The sequence below is a fragment of the Micropterus dolomieu genome, linkage group LG01 (genome assembly GCF_021292245.1).
Source record: "Micropterus dolomieu isolate WLL.071019.BEF.003 ecotype Adirondacks linkage group LG01, ASM2129224v1, whole genome shotgun sequence".
NCBI lineage: Eukaryota > Metazoa > Chordata > Actinopteri > Centrarchiformes > Centrarchidae > Micropterus > Micropterus dolomieu.
The window spans coordinates 51,648,771-51,663,288 of record NC_060150.1 but is presented as its reverse complement, the minus strand read 5'-3'; the positions used below and the strand labels follow the sequence as shown (position 1 = coordinate 51,663,288).

At 42.0% G+C, this 14,518-nt stretch overlaps 1 protein-coding gene across 1 annotated transcript in view; it reads right to left on the bottom strand.

Moving 5' to 3' along the window:
• Nucleotides 1-14,518, bottom strand: part of LOC123986372 (striatin-like) — a gene marked incomplete at its 5' end in the record, with an annotated part of 33,872 nt that overhangs the window by 4,228 nt on the left and 15,126 nt on the right. The window contains 11 exons of the mRNA XM_046074623.1: nucleotides 1,108-1,248; nucleotides 2,676-2,843; nucleotides 2,939-3,060; nucleotides 5,415-5,462; nucleotides 5,635-5,810; nucleotides 6,830-6,966; nucleotides 7,099-7,242; nucleotides 8,551-8,664; nucleotides 11,941-12,103; nucleotides 12,296-12,431; nucleotides 12,573-12,743. Coding sequence (XP_045930579.1) covers nucleotides 1,108-1,248; nucleotides 2,676-2,843; nucleotides 2,939-3,060; nucleotides 5,415-5,462; nucleotides 5,635-5,810; nucleotides 6,830-6,966; nucleotides 7,099-7,242; nucleotides 8,551-8,664; nucleotides 11,941-12,103; nucleotides 12,296-12,431; nucleotides 12,573-12,743 — 1,520 coding nt within the window. The remainder of the gene's footprint in view (nucleotides 1-1,107; nucleotides 1,249-2,675; nucleotides 2,844-2,938; nucleotides 3,061-5,414; nucleotides 5,463-5,634; nucleotides 5,811-6,829; nucleotides 6,967-7,098; nucleotides 7,243-8,550; nucleotides 8,665-11,940; nucleotides 12,104-12,295; nucleotides 12,432-12,572; nucleotides 12,744-14,518) is intronic.

Below are 14,518 nucleotides of genomic sequence, written 5' to 3'. Positions count from 1 at the left end.
TCCTCCGACGCCTTCTCTCGTTTCTGTGTTCAGTAATTAGTAACTGCTGTTGAACATCGATCAGCCATCATGATCCGCTCACTTTCTGCCGCCATTGTTTGTAGTAGCCTACACCAAACTTCTCAAACACTATGTGTTCACCTCAGCCTGGAAACTCACTTAGCAGCGATTACCCCGGAGGTTATTCTGAAAATGTTTATTCTTGTGTCACTTGCAACGCAGACACCAATGCACAAGTATAAATGCTCACGACGGCACTTAGCCCACACCGCCGGCTGAGTACAGCGTAGACCCGACCCAGAAGTATAAATAGGCTTTAAGCAGTTGGGATTAAGGGTCTTGCTCAAGGGCCGAGCACCGCTTGTTCACTTTCCCCACCCAGATTTATCCCGCCGACGACCTCCTAATCATAAGCTTGCTTCTCTAACCTTTTGGTCACCTACCCCCAGCTATGGTCATGACCCAAAGAACTAGATCGCGGGTACAAGCGGCTGAAATGGGTTTTCTTAGGAGGGGGGCTGGTGTCTCCCTTAAAGAAGTCAAGTCATCCGTGCCATGTTATATAGCTGCAGTACGTGAAGGAGGTTAACCCTGTCTGCTCGCAGCTGAAGGGATATCTGGTCGACATGCATTTAATCAATTACTTAGGTTTAGGCACACACCCTGTGATGGTTGGGGTAAGGGTAATGGGCTTCGGGGGGCTGTCAAGAGTAACATAGCTCTTGACAGCTAGCTGGCAGTAACAAGTAAACAAGGGCCCAACAAATGCAGTTCCGGTCCTAGCATTGTGGGTCCTGAGACTGCAGCCTCCAGTGCTGCAGCTACATCCTACTCCATCTGTTAGGATCCCGGAGTAGAGCCGCTGCTCCTTTGCGTTGAAAGGAGCCAGTTGAGGTGGTCCAAGACTAGGTGGAGAGATTATATCCCCACACTGGGAACGCCTTGGGATCCCCCAGTCAGCGCTTTTTAATGCGGCTCGGGAAAGGGAGGATTGGGATTCTCTGCTGGAGCTGCTTCCCCAGCGACCCGGCCCCGGACAAGAGCTGGAAGTTGGATGGCTGGGGTTTCAAATACCAAATCTGGATTGTGATTGGTGGGTTGACTTACCTGGCGTGCCGGCAGACTCCAGCTTCAGGACGAGCTGCCGCGTCTCCATGTTGAAGAGTCCGATGTGGCCGGTGGTGAAAGACGTCACCATGTGAGCCGGGTCGCTCCTCACCAGGTCCACTGAGGTCGGCACTCCCAGCTCTAACACAGACAGCAGAGACTCAGCAGCTGGTTCCCCATAAACAACGAACTTTAAATATGGAACCATAGGAAATCTATCCATAATCTATAAACTGAGTAAGTTTTTGTCTGTTTTGAGATTTTTGTAATATTTCCATGTTTTAAAGTTTCAAATCTGAAAACTAAAGATATAAAAAAAAAGGTTATAAGAAACATTGTGCGTTCTTTAGCGACGTTAGCATCTTAGCATGCTAAAATACCAATTTTAATTAAGCATTTTAAAAATAATTTTCACATGTTATTCATCATTTATTGATTAATCCAAAAAATAAACATCAGAGGAAAACAAGGTGCAGGTTAGGTGCAGCCCTAATCATTAGTTTTAGAGGTTTCCTGATGAATTAAAAAAGTCAGAGGAAGACCCACAAACTGACTGGGACTGATTTTCACTCAAGTCCTGTTTTTAAGAATTTTTTTGCTTTCAAGTTTTTTTTTTCTCCACTTTCTTCTACTCTACATTTATCTGACAGTTTTAGTTGCTAGTTACTTTACACTTTAAAATCTTTACATAAAAAAACATAGAAAGAGTTTGAAGAATCTGACGTTTTTGTTATAAATGAAACAGTTTATACAAGGACGGCTGAAACGATTGGTCCATTTATCAATTACTCGATTGGCAGAAACGTTGACTCTTTTGACCATTTCAGTCATTTTTCTGTAAAGAGTTTCAGCTTCTCACATGAAGATTTACTACTTCTCTGAATAATTGTAATAACCATGATGTTTGTTAATAACGTTAAGGTTTGGAAACAACAAGCAATGTGAAGGCGTCAGTTTGGGCTCTGGGTTACTATGGCCAAACTGATCAATCAACAGATTTAATGGAGGAAATTATCAGCAGATTGATCCAGAATGAAAAGAATCATCAGCTGCAGTCTGATACTAAACAGTTCAGCTGTTGCACTCACATGAAACTGCTTTTAGGCTTGGTCGATCACATTGCGTGTAGTAAATAAATGTATTTGCATGTTACCCTCCCATTACATTTATTCATTTAGCTGACGCTTTTATCCAAAGCGACTTACAATTGCTATTTATGTCAGAGGTCGGGGATTGAACCCGGGTCTCTCACACCATTGCGCCGCCACCACCATTACTTTGCACAATAAAATTGAAATGCCCCAAATTGCATATTCATTAAGGCAAAAGTAGTAAATGAACAACAGGTGCTTTCTTGCACCTTTGAAAGACGTCATTCTGCGTGCACACCGTTAGTAGGTCAGCCTACGTGTTAATTTGCTGGTGATATCAAGTTTGCACACGTTTTTACTCACGCAGAGCTTTAGGAATTCTGGCCCCCAGTATTACTAAGGTAAAGGTTATAAATACTTCACGGCTAACAAACCAAGCTACTGAGACTCCTCCTCCTCTGATGAGCAGTTTCTCACCTTCTCTCTCGTTGAAAACAGCGAGGGACGGCGAGACGTCAGCAGCGTTCCACAGCCGGACCGTCCCGTCAGCCGAGCAGGAGAGGAGGCGACGGTGGGCCGAGCTGTAGACCAGACCCCACACCGAGTCTGTGTGGCCGCACAGCGCCCCCCGCAGGACAGAGGGCTCTGCCAAAACCAGGACAAACCGAGAGACGAGTGAGGAAACGTGGAGGTGTCAAAAATTACTTTTCTGCAACAGCTAAATTCCTGCTGGGACATACCGTATGAGTCGTAGGGGTCGATGTTGGGGTTGGGTGTGTTCCAGCTCTGAATGGTACCGTCCACCCCCCCACTGAAGCACTGCTCACCGCTGGAGCTCATGGTGACGCACAGCACAGCGCCGCTACACGAGGAAGGCAAACAGCTTTTAATTTAATAATAAAAGGACCTTATTTAACTTCCTGCGAAACATTACAAACCCCAAATTCTAGATAATAACAAGTAGACTCCGCTGCCATTTCATTAAAGCCTTAAAATAAAACTTTAACGAGCGAGATTAAAGTTAAAATTATGATCAAACCTTTGGGATTAATCCCAGATTTTTACTTCTTCTTTTTTTCACATAATTTACCCAAAATTGATCGCAGCCCATGGCCTATAATTTGAGCTGTTAAACATATCTATAAGAAAGATATCACAGTATGTTTACAACTCAAAAACATGTGTAATAAGGAGGAGCACATCAAAGATGAACTGTGCAGGTTGTCAACGAGGGAGTCGATGAAAAAAAATTACATTATTTATTACAATCATTACCAAAGAAGATACAGAACAGCCTAAATTTGTGTGATTTGGATAAAGACATAGTTCAGACATTCAGAGTAGTTTTTCCAAAGAGATTAATAATTACCATAGGACAACACTTTATCATATATTTGGTGTTTTCTGTGCTGTCAAACAGGAATATTATGCTGTCTTGGCTTAAATCTGACTGTGATCATATAACATCATCATTATCCCTTAAGCATCCAGGACTTTACCAAAACCAACCTGGGGTTAGGGCTGGACAATAAAACAACTGTTTGACCGGAAAGAAGAGTTTAAACCACAATCAACCATCAGGTTTCTTCAACTTTCACTCAGGAGCAGAAATCAGCCTTTAAACTCAAAACAAATAACGATTTGATTCTTGTTGTGATAATTATTGATATCGAAAGATATGAAACTTTTTGTCGTGATAACATTTTTGACCATATAGTCCAGCCCTACCTCGGGTGCGTTTCCCAAAAGCATCGTTGAAAACTACAGTAGTGACTTCCTTGGTTGGACTATGCAGTTCCCAAAACCCTAGTTGGCTGGCAACCACTGTGGTTAAGTTGCATAGTACAGTATAGTAACTAGAGCTCCGGACCTGTGAAGCTCAGTTCATGGTGACTACATCACAGATAGCAGAAAAGGCAGTTAGGAGGTGGATGTAATGTGTCTTAAGCAGGGAGTGTTAGATAATCCTATCCTGCTATCCAGACACATTTCAGGTGAGGTTTTTTTTAAATGTATTTGTAGGGTTACATTATTTCAGAATGTAGACCATCTGCAAACAGCAGGTGTTTTACCCATCTGGTCACAATAACTTCATTTAATATTAGTCACCCTCTAATATTACCTTCATGTTTACGTTTCTAGGGAAGATGGGTTTTCTCTTGTCTTCATTACAAACATTAATATAAAAGGAGAAAGCATAAAATTCATGAAGAAATCCCTGAGAGCTTTCGTTGCCATTATAACAGAAAAAGATGAATAGAGAACTCACGGGAGTCGAACCCGTGTCTGTCTCAATGGAGAACGTCACTTATCGCACTGAGCTATTCTCAAGACTTGAGTCATTTGTGGCCAAGGAATTCATAACAGTGTAAACCTATTTTACTAAATGTTTTGTAATGGCTAATAGTTCTTAATTGTTTTCTTCTAAAATGTTGCTTTTGCTATTAAACAGTTATATATTTAGGCTAAATAAAATGATTAGGTTATATATTATTTATATTGTTGATTTTATTAATTCTATTGTGGATTATAAGTTAAATAAATAAGTGAGCATAATAATGTCTCTTAATATCGGTGACAACTGACATATTTAGGCAGAATATGACAACGTTTTGTTAGTTTTCGTGCTGTGAAAGTCAGACGAACACACCTGGAAACATGTTAGTTCGAACTATGTTGGTTCAAACTTAGTTCAAACAACGGTGGTACCAACAAGGTACGACAGTTTTGGGAAACGGTCGTACTTCAGATGTTTGTTTGTTTAACAGTGCATTGTACCAAGATTCAAGTTCAATGCTACCTTCCGTGGTTGTACAAGAAACGCACCCCTGGTAAACTAAAAGAAGAGAGCCTTTGTCTGAGGGGAGACCCACAGTCTCGCACTTTGAAAACCCCCGGTGTAAAGCAAAACACACGCAGCAGCGGGAACCTTTTCAAACAGACTCAGAAATAGAAGTACGTGTGTACTTAAAAGGGTACAAATGCTTGTCGCTGGGGAGGTACCCTTTTGAGAGACAATCGTGAACCTATTAGTGACAGTCAGCTTTTGTTTTAGATCACATTGTTCCCTTTCTGTAAGTCTAAAGGTGCACCTCTGGCCTCTTAAAGATCATTATTGTACCTTTGAGGGAACGATCTTCAAAAGTGTACCTGTAAGTACAGAACTGTTCTCCCGTACCTGCACTTTTGAGTGTGAACAGGTAAACAGGATCTCACCTGTGAGCTCTGAACGTGTAGATGGGCTCCACATCTAAAGCAGCACATCTGGAAGATTAAAAGCGAGAGCAGAGTTTACAGCATCAACACACGTCAGGAAAATAAAACATGATCCAATATATATTAAGAAAAATAGAAATAAAGGCCAGTGTCTAACATCGACCTGTTTCACATCTGTGCAGGTAAATGAATGAATATCAAAGTCATGCTTTAAACTCACTTCTTGGCGGGCGCCGTCTTCTGCAGGTTCCACAGTTTGAGCGTGTGATCCTCGGAGGCGGTGACCAGGACGGGCTCCACCGGGTGGAAGGCCAGACTCCGGACCGAGTCAAAGTGGCTCCGCAGGGTGAACTTTGGGTTCCAGGTCTTCCTCAGAGCGTCGCTGTTATTGGTGATCTGAGTGAGGGAGAAAGGGTATGTTGATGGTGCTTTACTGTTTAAAAAACTACCAGACATCTCTAATGGATATCAAAAGCAGTGAGAGGAAATCTGACATGCTCTCAACAAACCATGTGCCAACACAAATGGATTCCAACATCTTATACTGCTCGGTACCAAATACACATGGTAATGTCTTTATTTTTGTGTCTGAGATAGACTGCATCCAGAATTTAAAAAGAAGCCACTGTGTCTCAGCTTGAGCTGCTGGTCCCTTGCTGCAATCCCATTTTGTGAATTAGGTGGATAAATAAAGAAGAAAGTTTAACTTAAAGGTTCAGTGTGTAAGTTTTAGTGGCATCTAGTGGTGAGGGTTGTGAATTGCAACCAACGGTTCAGTCACCGCTCAGCCCTCCCTATGCAAACGCAGAGGAGAAGCTACTGTGGCCGACATGCTCTGTCGACTCTTGTGCTAAATACCGTATTGGCCCAAATATAAGACGCCGTCCCACTGAAACATGGAGAGACACAGCGAACGTGTGGCTCAAAAAAAGTAAATCTAAAAGCTGAAATGTAACACTGATGTGAAACAAATTATATCACAAAAAACAGGTAAATAAAATTGAAAAGCCTTAAACATTAAATAAAACCCTTCAGAAGAGGAGGAGACTCTCATATGTGGTTAGCATGGCATAGCTTAGCATAATGACAGGGAGAAACCTGGATCTGTCCAAAGGAAATACAGTCCACCTATCAACAGATCACCAACTAACATCTTGGATCTTGTTAGTTTCTTCAGTAAAAAAGTGTTTTTATTGTTTTATTTATATGCTTAAATAAAAAGCTAAATAATAAAAAAAAGGAAAGGAAGAACAAAGAGGGCCATATAGTCATGCTTCCTTTAGCACTAACATTTCAACGTGATTTTTCATATTTCGTTAGATGTTTCTATCTAACAGAGGAGACGTAGCCTGAAGAGCTCTGACTGCTGACAAGTTTTTGGTGTTTTCTGCCTCTGATTCTCTGATTTTACTCACGTCGTACGCCAGGCTGTCAGCCTCATTGGCGACAGTCAGTCCGGCCAGTTCTCCCAGTCCGAGCTCGTTAGAAACCGCCTCGTCCACTCTGCCCAGGATGAACGACTTCCCGGACGACGGCAGGAAAGTCATCGCCTCTACAGAGACAAAACAGGCAGCAGGGTTAAAGACACCTGACTCACTGTGTGACACATGTTTCCTCAAGCCGTCTTCAAATAAGATACTTATTATACAGTTGGTGAAGAAGTGAAGTGAGGAGGGCAGGTTACCGTCTTCGGGGCGCCCCACTTCATGCTCATTGAGTCTGGGGACACTGGGGCGGGAGGGGGGCATCATGGGCGGCTGCATGGAGGGATGCTCCTCAGCATCCCGCAGGTTAGCCAGCATGTCCTGGAGCTTAGACCGGTTTGGTCCTGCAGGAGGAGGAGAGAAAAATCAGAGGATCAAACAGAAGCATGAAGTCAGGAGAAGGCGAGGGAGTTTTGAAGAGTAAGTATAAGTATATATTAGCAAAGTGAAGGCAAACGGAGTCACAAAAGTTCATATTGTGAGAAAAATGATAATTAAATCAGCATGAAGGATGGAAATAAAGCAGTGGATGGATGCAGCAGCAGCTCTGCAGAGAACTGAACAGAAAAGATGAAGGCAAATCAAACCAGAGAAACAAAGCGACAGTAAACCCAGAAATAATGTGGATCTCTGCAGGCTGGAATGACAGAAACAGATGAAAAGTACCAAAGCATTCAAAGACACGAGGAAACACACAGGGATATTAGAAATGCACTGATGTTGTTACTGGATATAATGATTAATCAATATCAGAAAACTGCATGACTGCCCCATCATGTCGACGGTGAAGCCCACTGCTGCTGCTTTGACACACAGAAGGATGGTTCAATACTAGATATGAGTAAAGCTTTCATACTTTAAAATAGGGCTGAACAATTTTTTTAAAAGATCTCATTGTCTATACTTTTGACTGATATTACAACTGCAATATGATTTGCAGTATTTGAGGTAATGATAATATATTACATAATAATTCTCATTTTCATTGAAAAAGATTTTAAACTTCATTGTAGTGTGATTTTTGTAAAGATGTTTTGTATCGATACAGACGAATAGCTGGACTGCAGCATTTTAGTCCTGTAAACACGGACAGTACAGGTGTCACCAGCTCGTCATTTATTTTTTCACCACTTTGTGTGAGACAAATGGTCAAATAGTGCAAACCAGTATTTCACAAAATCAATGAGCTACTCATTGTAGTTTATGGAGCCCCTAGATGGCGACTCCACTGCAGGACCTCAAAAGGATGGATAGACGTTAATGACATGGCTCAACCAACATAATGACAAACATAGTTCCATACGAATGCTGTTGCAGGGTTTGATCTGCTACTTTCATGAACTAACGTTACCTGGTGCATCAGAAGCTGGTGTGTGTGTGTCAGAGACGGGAAACGCAGATTTAACACTAAAAACACACGTGTCAGCCATTAAAAGATCTAACGTTAACCCTGCAGACGAGTAACTTCACTTAAAAAGTATTTTTCAGCAGCAGTAATGTGAGCGAACTGTGAGCTGATCAGCTTTCCAGATACTGATGAACTTTACAGAGTGAAAGGAAAAAGAAAAGCACAAAAATAAGACAGACAGAGCAGCAGAAATAAAAAGGAGTGAGGAGAGAGGATGAGCTGCAGGACCCGGTGCAGGACTTACTCTTTACCCCCTTCTTGCCCTTGCGTTCCTTCCTGTACTGCTCCTTGAGCTGGGCTATCAGTCCCTGGTCCACGTCCCAGGCCAGTTCACCCAGAGGAGACTGCTCTTCCTTCTCTACAGGCCAGCAGGAGGAGGAGGAGGAGGAGAAGGAGGAGGAGGAGGGTGGGGTAGAAACCTGTTGTAAGTGTCTGGATGCACTGCAGTACATAAACTTTGACAAATATTTCTCTTTGTTATTTTAAAACCTGGTTCTGTTGTTGTTTCTTACAGTTCCGATAACTTGGTGTTGAGGAGACTCCACTCATGTTTTAAGATAAAATAAGGTGTAACGGTTATAATAACTTAACTTGACTTTACAAATCCAGTCCACGAGGCAAAAAGTAATGCAGCTTCAAATCAACGCTTAAATACACATTCTTCACTTTCTTAGTAGCTGAAAAGATCAATATCAATCTCATGGAGCTGGGGACAGGATGTTGTTAGCCTAGCTTAGCATAAAGCCTGGAAGCAACGAGGAAACAGCTAGCAGCATGTCTCTGTCCAAATGGAGGTGCTCATCACAGAGCTGGGCGATACGGCCAAAAATGTCAAAATATCATTTATTATCAGGATCAAAGTGAAATCATTATTTCTTTCAGGTTTAAAGGCTGAGTGTAAGTTAATTGTGTTTTTAAACTTTTCTTTCTGGTCAGAACAAACACTTGACGCCAAACAGTGGATCACTTCACAGATCTGAGGCAGAACATTCAGAACTTTATAAAAAGATAAACATCTGTTTTTCAAGTTAATTTTAAGTAGAATCTGTTTTCAGCCCCTTTCCCTCAACAAATAAATATCTTAATAGGAATATTAGGCGCTAATTCGTTCTTTATTCAAATTAATAAAATTTATTTAACATTTTTATGTTGTTATTGAGTTATATCGTGCTAATTATCATTATTGTGTTATTGCTCAGCCCTACTGGTAGGTGTTTTTTTGAATGTTAGCCATCTCTCCCGCTTCTAGTCTTCATGCTAAGCTAGGCTAACCACCTCGTGACTCCAGTAAAACTCCTTTATTTTCACTTCCCAAAAGAAATCTTTAACCTCCTGCAGCTAAACGGAGGCCAAAACTACAAAACTATGACCTGAAATAAAATAATTTCCTGTAACACAGACAATATTACTATTGTCTAAGTGTTTTCTGCTAATAATTGCTAACTAATTAGCAATGTGAAACCGTGTTAATGAACACAACACACTGAGTTCTTCATGAATCATTTTGACTCTGCTGAGGCTCCAAACATCAGCAACAAAGAGCAACAAGAGGAACATCAACACAACAGGCTCAAATGGACACGAGACGAAACAGGATGAGATTCAACAAGTAACATCATGAAAAAAAATAACCGCTGGAGTCCAAATGAAGCTGAAATAAACTCTCTGCAGGTCTGGAAGGGAAACGTTAACACAGAGCAACACTTTCTCATGAAGACACCACAAAACAGAACCCTGAACTGCTGCTGCAGCCGTTACTCTCCTCTGCTGTAGGTGGCGTGAGTGTGAAAACAGTAATTGGAGATTCAGATTTAGCTGCTGTCACTTCAGGAAGGTTCAACTTTCCCTGTCAGCTGAAATGGTGATGAGAATAAACTGCACATGATGTAAAGATGCAGGAACCGACTGCCGCCACGAAAACTGCGAGCTGAGACAAACAACGGGTCTCATCATCCGTGGCGTGGGTCAAAGAAGAAACGCCTTCAGAGTCAGAAATGACAAATGTGTTTCATAACGCGGCGGCTTGCAGCCAAACAGACTGTTTGTGTTCAGCTGGCTTTATTATCAGTCTGTGACGGGAAACAACTGCAACACCAGATGATTGTTTCACAGCTCAAAATAAAAAAGATTGGGCTTTTGAAACCTCTGTGTGCTGTAACGCCTTGTAAACTGAGTGTGTGCTGAGACCTGCAGCGCTGAGTCAGCACTGCTTTACAACTATCTGGACTGTGAAGTGTTGAGTCACGAACTGCGTGGGGGATCCTCTCTGTCGATGGCCGAATGGCACTGAATGTGTTGCTAAGTAACAAGTGGGGGGAGGGGGCAGCCAGGTCATCAGCTGGGAGCTGTGTTTTATAAAGACAGTTTTATATATAGAGAGAGGAAATGTGTCGGTGCAGGAGAGTCCTTGTGCCGCCACATTCACAAACCCCATTTGGTTTCTTTTACAATAAGATGTTTGTGTCCTGCTCTACAGAGGCAGGAGGTGGGTGGGGGGGTAGTATCCCCCAGACACAATTTGGGAGTGTATGTTAGGATGAAAAAGGGAAAAAATCTAATTGCGATTTCTTTGGCCAGATATTGCGATTACGTTTCGATTTGCGATTATTATTCTTTTAAAGTTTAATATTCACTGCCACTCTATTTTTGACGGAAGCCACGTCAAGCAGCACAGAGCAGATGAACCGGACAGGAAGTCAGACACAGAACGGCACTGAGAAACCAGTCAATTTTCAATATAAAACACTCCGTGCAGACTCCCCACCGTATATCAACAATAAAATAGGGCTGAAAGAATTCATCTATTAAATCGATGAAACCTAAATATAATACTAAAATGCTTTGACACAAATTCTTTGCATCGAGGCTTCGTTTAATGCATATAACTATACAGCACATTGTTTAGCACGGACATTTATTACTGTCGCACATCGTGCGTACGTGTGAACACGACGTGATTGTGCTGGCGATGTTTGTAAAGTGGAGGAAGAGACAGAAAATAGCGAGGGACAAAGAAGAAAGTGTCCAAGCTAAAAGAAACAACAACTCTGTAATGTTACCGTCCGTCCACTGTAAATAAAAAGAAACTTATGTCGCCTACCAACAACATGACGGCAGCTGATCAGAAAGCAGACGGTGTTCTTCCAGCAGACCACAGACAAGGTAACAGTAACAGCAACTTTAGCACTCAAATGTAAGTGCGCTTATTTATGGGAACAACTCACAATAAATGTCTGGTTGCAATGTATTGGCAGCCTGCACATGCTGCTGAACACATGGTATAAGTGGGTCTGACGTTGGCAGAGCTCCTCCTTGTTTCCAAAGCCTGACCTGCCGTTGCTTTTAATTTTTTTCTAACATAATATCTGACTTCAGCCATAAAATCTACAGTGAGTTTGCGTCTTGCAGATGTGGTTGCACTTCTGAGAGTTTGCTGAAGTGATGCTAGCAGCACGCCGTCTTCGTTACGACGACATGTGAGTTTGGAGGAGCCACTAAACCCCCGGAACAACACTGGAACACCGGAACAACACTGCGCGAATAAAGCTGAAATGAATTTAACTTCTGAGGCGACGAGCGAGATGCGAATTGCCTGTGTTTTTTCCCCAACAGCGCTAGGGGAAACACTGCTCACCCCAGTCTCCGCTGTCCTCCCCACTCCTGGACTCAGGTGATCCATCCACCTCGTCTGGACTCGCCAAGAAATCAAAACCCTTCAGAGCCTCCTCAGTGTCGGGGTCGTCGCTGAGGTCAGAGGTCGTGGAGGAAGGGGTGGAAGACTGTTTCTTCCTCACCATCTGTGAGGAAAAAAAATGAGGAAAACTGTTGACTTCCTGGTCTGCCAACAGAGAAGCTACAGGCGGAGCCGTAAAACCACGAAAAGCAAAGGAACAGACCTGCATCTCTGATTTTATTGTGACACACTTTCTCATTTGGTTAATTCTCAATGTCCTGTTTGGTTTGTGGGACAGTCTGTGTTAATGTCTTACCGTAGCCAGGTCTAAGATGGTCTTGTCCCTTCCTTCGCTGTCCTCCTCCTCGTCCTCGTCGCTGAATTCTGCCGCAGCGCTCTCAATAAACTTAAAGGCCTCCAGAACGGTGGCCGAGTCCGACATGTCGGGTTTACTGGGAGGAGCGAGTAAAGACAAGAGGTGAGTCAGTAACTAGTCCATTCCTGCCCTGCACATACAGTAGGGCTGGGGTTGTTCTTTCTCCTCCAACCGCCTGTTACCAACTGTTACACTCTACTACAGTGTCGTCTCGTACCTGACCATGCCGCTGTCCTTCAGAGAGGACGGTTCTGTGCCGTTGACCATCGGTTCGGGTTTCTTCTCTGCAGGTTTCACTCCTGAGTCTCCGGTCAGACCGAGCAGCGCTCTCACTCTCTGAGACTTCACATCCAGGATGGTGTCTGTGTATCCGACCTCCTGCAGGTATCTGAGCGTGGAGACGGAGACAAGAGACACAGCGGAGGGGAAGTTAAAGCTGCTCACGGATCAATATTTCTTTCATTTTATTCTTAACTTTTAAACACGCTTCTTTTGTGAACTAGTAAAATTATATTTTGTATAAAACACAAGCAGGAACCTTCAAGTCTAAAAGTGAAGCTGAAGCACCTTACACCTGCATCCTCTCTAACAGCCAGCAGGGGGCAACTCTTCTGCTTGCACAAAGAAGACCGGCTCCATTACAAATAATGGTAAAATGAGGCTATTTCTCAGCTGATTTATTACCTCAGTAAACACTTTCCTGATGGCAAGTACGTTTTTTGTTAAGCCTGTTTGTCGCTAGCCAAAATTAGCATCCCTGCAAACATCACAGTTAACGTGAAGTAAAGATGCACCTTGCTAACCAAGCTAGGAAGGTTCTCTATAGAGCTTCTTCCGTCTGGAACATCAAACACATTTAAAGTAAATTTTCTTTCACAAACTCACTAGCTCTAAAATGTATTAGTCTCACATTATCATTATTTTAGTTTTTGCTGGGTTGTTAATTTCATTGTTTTTTGGTTTCATTGTGAGCTTCTGTGGTCCACCTTCATTTCACTGATTTTTTAAACTTTGATATTTGGCTTGTTTTTTTGTTTGACTTTTTATTGATACTGTGGAAACTACTGTGTAGTTTGTTTTTATTGTCATCCATTTTGTGTGGAGCCCAGGCAGACTGGGGATCACTCTGTGGAAGCTTATGGAGATACATATACAGAATAGTTCAGTGCACGTTCCTGTAGGGAACATTTGTTTTTCCCTGCATCCCTGTGGTGACACTTACACGACTTTGGAACATGTATCCTCACACTGGAAGAGTTTCGTCTAACATTAGTGGTCGGCCAATACAGGTTTTTCAATTGCCGCTGATAGAGGTGGTATTCTGCTGATAATTAGAGAGCAGGATGTATATAATTCCAATATCAAAACAAAGAACATCATGTATAAAACCATTTTTCCATGCAGAGTACAACTTAACATACGTGTTATGTCAGCCAGTAGAGTGTTGTTTTAGGTGGAAGTTTTATTAAGGAATTAAACAGAAACATCCTTTCTGCTGTAGATTTCAGATCGTTGCTGGTGTTTAAAGGGGAGTGGGTTACAGTTTGTCAGACGTGACTCATGCAGCTGCATTATTCTCAACAGTTTAACTATATACTGTGTATTTAACGCTCACCAGTAATGCTGTTAGATTAGATCTGCTGTCATTTAGGACGAAATATCGCCCTCGTGAGTGCAGTTATCGGCCGATGCCGATAATCTCAAAAAGCAAGATATACTAGCAAGACAACTAACAAAATTAAGGACGTTTCTTTTAAACTTAAGATACATTTTAAAGTACAAAACACATGTACATGTCTAAGAAGTTGTCAGCTGTTTATTTCAAATTTTTTTATTTTACTGGCTAAATTTCCTACTCATAGATGCAAATCGATGGATTTCATAGTATTCACAAAGGACGTCAAACAGCACATCAACTCGGTTACTTTGACTATAAATCAAAAAGGCTGTAAACACGATGAAGACTTGGACTTTGTTGATATATAAATATACACAGTATATAAATATACACAGTATATATATATATATATATATATATATATATATATATGATATATAACTCTCCCAGAGCCTAACATTACTTCTGTGCACCTTGTAATGTAAACTTTGTCTATATGTCCGATGTCAGAGGGAGGAACTTATTTGTACGTGAATAAATGAGGA